The sequence below is a fragment of the Pinus tabuliformis genome, chromosome Q (assembly GCF_031772625.1).
Source record: "Pinus tabuliformis cultivar Carrire ecotype Pingquan chromosome Q, CPIR1, whole genome shotgun sequence".
NCBI classification, from domain to species: Eukaryota; Viridiplantae; Streptophyta; class Pinopsida; order Pinales; family Pinaceae; genus Pinus; species Pinus tabuliformis.
In genome coordinates this window covers 715,754,332-715,760,398 of record NC_142296.1, presented here as the reverse complement: position 1 = coordinate 715,760,398, position 6,067 = coordinate 715,754,332, and the positions used below count along the sequence as shown (strand labels likewise).

General features: G+C 34.7%; 1 protein-coding gene across 1 annotated transcript; it reads left to right on the top strand.

The window, feature by feature from the left end:
- The first annotated feature begins 400 nt into the window (after window positions 1-400).
- Window positions 401-901, top strand: LOC149221533 (uncharacterized). Its single transcript, XM_089387404.1, has one exon. It carries the CDS (start codon window positions 401-403, stop codon window positions 899-901), a length of 501 nt encoding a protein of 166 aa, XP_089243530.1.
- The last annotated feature ends 5,166 nt before the right edge of the window (window positions 902-6,067 follow it).

Sequence of the window (6,067 nt, the reverse complement as noted above, 5' to 3'; positions counted from 1 at the left end):
AAGGGCAAAAATCTCCTGATTGGGGATGACATGGTAGACGAAACTGAGGAAATTAGAGAGCATGTGTTTGATGATGATGATGATGAGGGTGATGTATTGTATGGGGATGGACATGAGACTCTAGTCGTTCGCAAGAGTCTATTGAGTCCCAAGAATGATTTCGGGGGACGATTGGTTGAGGACCAATATTTTTCACACAACTTGCACAGTTGCAGATAAAGTCTGTAAGATGATCATTGACAGTGGCAGTTGTGAGAATGTGGTGTCTGAAGAGGCTGTCTAGCGGTACAAGCTATCATGGCTGAATAAGGACAGTGAGGTAAAAGTAGATAGGCAATGCTTAGTGTCTTTTTCGGTCAGTAGAAAATAATTTGATAATGCTTGGTGCGATGTAGTATCTATGGATGCTTGTCATATATTGTTAGGCAGGCCGTGGCAGTATGATCGCAGTGTTGTGCATGATGGACAGAAGAATACTTATTCCCTTAGCATCAAAGGGAAGAAGATAGTGTTGGCGCCTCGACAGGAAGGAACCACTCTTACCCCGATGGCCAATAATAATCACCTGCTTTCTATGTCCAGGTTCTTAGTTAAGGTGGAGCGTGGAGACGTGGTCTATGCATTACTGCCTTGTGGGAATAGTACAACGGACGTGACTACAGATTTACCAGCAGAGGTGCAGCTTCTGCTAGCAGAGTTTTCTGACCTAATGCCAGAGGATCTCTCTCCTGGGTTACTACCTATGAGAGATATTCACCATCAGATAGACCTTATCCTGAGAGCGATTTTGCCTAATCGACCAGCATACTGCCTCAGTCCTAAGGAATCTGAAGAGTTGCAGCGACAGGTGGAAGAGTTGTTGGAGAGGGGCTACATCCGTGGGAGTATGAGCTCAATATAGTAGAGACTGTCAGCGAAGAGGAGGAAAGAGGAGGCACATCCAGGGTACTCGATCCCAATTTTTCACAGGCGCTTTTCCATGGTGCTAGGATTTCTATTGCATCTTGCCCTATTTGTCTATAGTTTCAGTTATATTGATTGGACATAATTCCATGGAAATTTATGGGTTGTTATTTTGAATGAGGTTAACTCCAAATTTATTTTCATGCTTTCTTTTGCCACGTCACTATATCAATTGAGGGTACAAATAATATTGATAATACGTAATAAACCTTGAAAGATAAAAAGAGAATATATTTCTTTAACTTTAAAATCATATTGAATATTGACGGCTCGATGAATTGAAGATGACAACGATATTGGGCCACGCCACGATATCAATTGAGGATGCAAATTACACGGAGAAAATATGGGTAACTGTTGCCTAGGCGACGCGGTTGACCTGGATAACTTAGAGCTGACGACGATAATGAGCCACGCAAAATAGCTTGCAGCTGAGGATGATAATGAGCCACGCCACTATATCGATCGGGGATGCAACAAGTAATGAGCCACGGCACCATATAGAAAATATGTTGGAGAAATTAAGAAATGAGAATACCTTCAAATCTCATGGTTGGCTGCCCGTTTGCACCTTCTATTGAAGCGTTTGATGCGAGAAGTGGTTCTTCGGAAGGCGGCCCATGACGGACTTCTCCAACCATTTTCATAGAATACATTGCTGTAGTCAAGCACCAAATGTTTTGTGGGTATTGCCGCTGTGAGTTCTTCAAAGCAGGTGTCATTATCGGGGATCAAATGATATGTATTACGTGTAAACCTGCAGGTAATTGACCATGAACAGTCCAGCACCAATAAAAGAGAAACATACTCAGGTTTTCAACCTCCCAGTTTGAAGAACCCACGAAATTCTCCCAAGAGACATACACATGGAGTCTTAAATCAGGTCGCCAAAGGCTCTTCAAGCCATTCGTCAGCCAGCCTACATCTTTTTTGAAATCCATTTCCAGTGATTCCCAAGTTACACAGTACAACCATGTTACACAGTACAACCAGGTTCCACTTTCACGGGCGTAGTGGAGCAAAACGAGCTCCTTAACTAATTTGGGAGCTTTTAAAAAACTGTTTATGTCAGGATCTTCCTGGCATATTGACAACCATTTTTTGTTTTTCTCTTCCGCTATGGATTTGTTGGAAACGCTGAGTGAACAAAACATGAATTTACACAAATAAAACATCAGTTGCTGCTCTTTTATTGATCATACATAAAATATGATAATGATGATAATGACAATGAAAGGAGGGAAGGGTATTTAACTTTTTTGGACTAATTATTAACCCAAAATAAATCAACATGCATACACATCCATCACTAGATCCTTCATCACTTAGACTGACTCAACTGTCAGTTAACTGATTCTCTAATTTTAGTTAACTCCAAGGGGACTCTGGACCAAGGCACTGGGATAGGAGAGCATAATTATATTTAATTAAAAATTAATCAATAAGAATTAATCACATATATTTAAGTAAAGTAAATAAATATTTAGTTAGTTAATTGAAAGTTAGTTAAGTATCAAATAAAACTAGGTAATATATTAAATAAATAAATAAGTTAAAGTTACAGATTTAAATAATTATTAAATCAATAGCTAGCAATCTCAATAGAGAAGGCAGGTGGAAGGTTAGTAGTTGTTGGGTCCCAGCCCTCACTTCCTAGTCGTGTCCTTCCCTTTATCCCCTCCCTCTTTTAATAGCATGTTCTAGTTTTCTTATAAAGAAAGTTTCCCCTGGTTATCCTTTAACCGACTGGAAGGTTAGTAGTTGTTGGGTCCCAGCCCTCGCTTCCTAGTCCTGTCCTTCCCTTTATCCCCTCCCTCTTTTAATAGTATGTTCTAGTTTTCTTATAAAGAAAGTTTCCCCTTGTTATCCTTTAACCTCCTCTCTTTTTCCATAGTTTTTTGATCCTCTTTGGTATTCTTCCTTGATAATCCTCTTCTAGTGGGCTAGTTTATACAATATAAGATATTTAAATAGCAATTTTTTGTTCCAAATAGACCACTTTATTATTTAAATTTATTTTAAATAATTATTTATATACAAAATTTAACTTAATTATAAAAAAGAAAAATAATTCTTTTGATATTGAAATTCAACCTACATTTAAGCTTAAATTAAAATGATAAAATGTTTATGACTTATTAATTTATATTTTAAAAAATTTTAAATATTAGAAAGTGATGAGAAAATCCAAATAATTTGTTCAGAAATTAAAATATAAATAATTATTCTTATTATATAAGACTTAAATTAATCTAGTTTAATAGCTTTATTAATAAAATCAATTAATAGATGTAATAACAATGAGTAGTTATAGTAATAAATATAACAATACTAATTTACAATTAGAATTTCTAATTTTTTATTAACCTTTGTAATTAAATATAAAACTAACTTACAATTAATTAACTAAATATTTAAATAAATATGAAATGGGGTCAAGTCAGTACATAGGGTGATGAGGAATATATATATATATATATATATATATATATATATATATATATATATATATATTCTTAATAATTTATTCAGAAATTAAAATATAAAAGAATTATTCTTATTATATAAGACTTAAATTAATTTATTTTAATAGCTTTATTAACAAGATCGATTAATAGATCTAACAAGAATGAGTAGTTATGGTATTAAATATAACAATACTAATTTACAATTAGAATTTCTAATTTTTTTTAACCTCTATAATTAAATATAAAACTAACTTACAATTAATTAACTAAATATTTAAGCCCCAAGGGTTAGCTCAACCAGTCAAAGCAGTGCGAGGTCAAGGTCGATTCTAGGTGAAAGCCCTTGGGGTCAGGTAAGTACAGAGGGAGAAATATATATATATATATATATATATATATATATATATATATATAAATATAATTATGAAATATTTAATTATGTAAATTTTATGTATATTTAATGTAAATTCATATGTTACCTTATTCACATATGTTTTAAACTAACTTCTCATTAGCTATTTAATTATATATATATATTTAAACCCGTTTTAATTTAATAATAGTATAACTAAGTTACTATTGATTTAATAATTATTTAAATTTGTAACTTTAACTTATTTATTTAATTAATATATTATCTAGTTTTATTTGATACTGAACTAACTTTCAATTAACTAACTAAATATTTATTTATCTTGCTTAAATATATGTGATTCATTCCTATTGATTAATTTTTAATTAAATATAGTTATGCTCTCCTATCCCTGTCCCTTGGTCCAGTCCGACTAGCAGCCATTAGCCGGTCTAGCCTACGAGTTCAATATATCCATTGCCTGGTCAAATATAGCCATTGGATGTTCTTCTCTGACTATTTAACATGCAACCTAGATTTGATTCTTCAACTTGTCGTGACGATGAATCACACTGGTTGGTTCGAGACACTTGAAAAATGAAATATCATGTGATTTACGCGGAAAAACGTTTCCTCATAAACTTGATATGGATCACATAAGCCTCAATTCAAGAGTTAAATTATTATGATTATTATTTATTATTTATATTAATTCCTTCTTTCATCTTTATAGTAATAATATAAACCTTATATTATATTATTTCATTTTAATTATTTAGTAAACCTATATTTTTTAATTGTCCATCAACTATTAAATAGGCTTATTTCATGATTATGACCATCTTACATTTATTATCCTTACCCATACTTTATACTCTATAATAGTTTTATATGGCATAATGAATTAAATAAAACAAATAGAATAAAATAATAAAAATAAATATTTGCATAAAAATAACATAAAAATAATCATAATTACAACCATTATTGTTAATAATATGGATTTCCTGTTGAGGTGCAACAATAACTCTTGTGGGAGTTTGTGGCATTACGCATATCAGTCACATTACAGACCCTGAACATACCACTATTTTTCAGCAAGCATGGAATACATAGCTACCCTAACAAAATCGCACACCAGGATCACAGAGGGGGATGATGAGATCATTTGGGCACATGCAAAAAAAGGGTTATACTCTCCTAAGGAAGGATACCTCTGTCTCACTACTGATCAATGACCCCTACTAGTTGAACATTGGTGGAAGCACCTGTGGAAATTGAATGCACCTCCCAGAACAAGATTATTCATATGTTCTATACTAAAGAATAAAGCACCCATGAGAGACAATCTGAACAAGAGAGCCCATCATGGGCCATCTTGGTGTTGCATTTGTAAGAACAGTTCTGAAACCATTGATCATCTATTTCTTACCTCTTTGATCGTAGTGGGCCTCTGTAACTCCATCCTTATGGCCATCAACTCCCATTGTAAATGGCAAGGCAGAACTATTCTAGATACCTGGAAATCATGGTGGACTATAGTGACCCCGACCAAAGCTAGAAACCTACCCCTACTCACTTGCTGGGAAATCTAGATCGCTCGTAACCGACTCATCCTCCATGGCACCATCCCTTTTTAGCCCTCCATCATTGCCTGCATTCTGGCTTACTACAACTCCATACCTGATGATGATACTACCCCACCCCCTAGGAACATTGTCCCTAAGGCCATTAACCAAGCATACCATTGGGCATACTTTGATGGCTCTGCTCAAGATGCAGGTTGTTGGGTGGGGGGGGGGGGGGAGGGTGCTATACTCTATCTTACTGACTCCCATTACTACAAAATTCAAATGGGTATGGGGAGGGGAACCAACAATTTTGCAGAGGTGATCACTGTAAAGCATCTTCTACGCTTTGCCTTGGAAAAACACTAAAGGAATTTCCAAATATATGGGGACTCCAAAATTATTTGCAAATGGATAAACACATCTTCAAATTGTTATGCTTATTCACTGAGACCTATATTGGAAGAAGCTCATCGACTCATTGCACAATTTGATCTCTTTGTTTGTTGCCATATCTACAGGGAGCACAACCAAACTGCCGACCAGCTTTCCAAGGAAGATGCGAATCGGCCTCATGGCACATGGTTGATCCTGGAGCAAAGGGATGTGTTCATTACTAGTTCTACCACCATCCATACATAAAATTCACAGCTTAACTGGCTCAGGAGGAGCCTTTTTATTTTCATGTTTGTAGGTGGTTTTAGATTATCAGCATT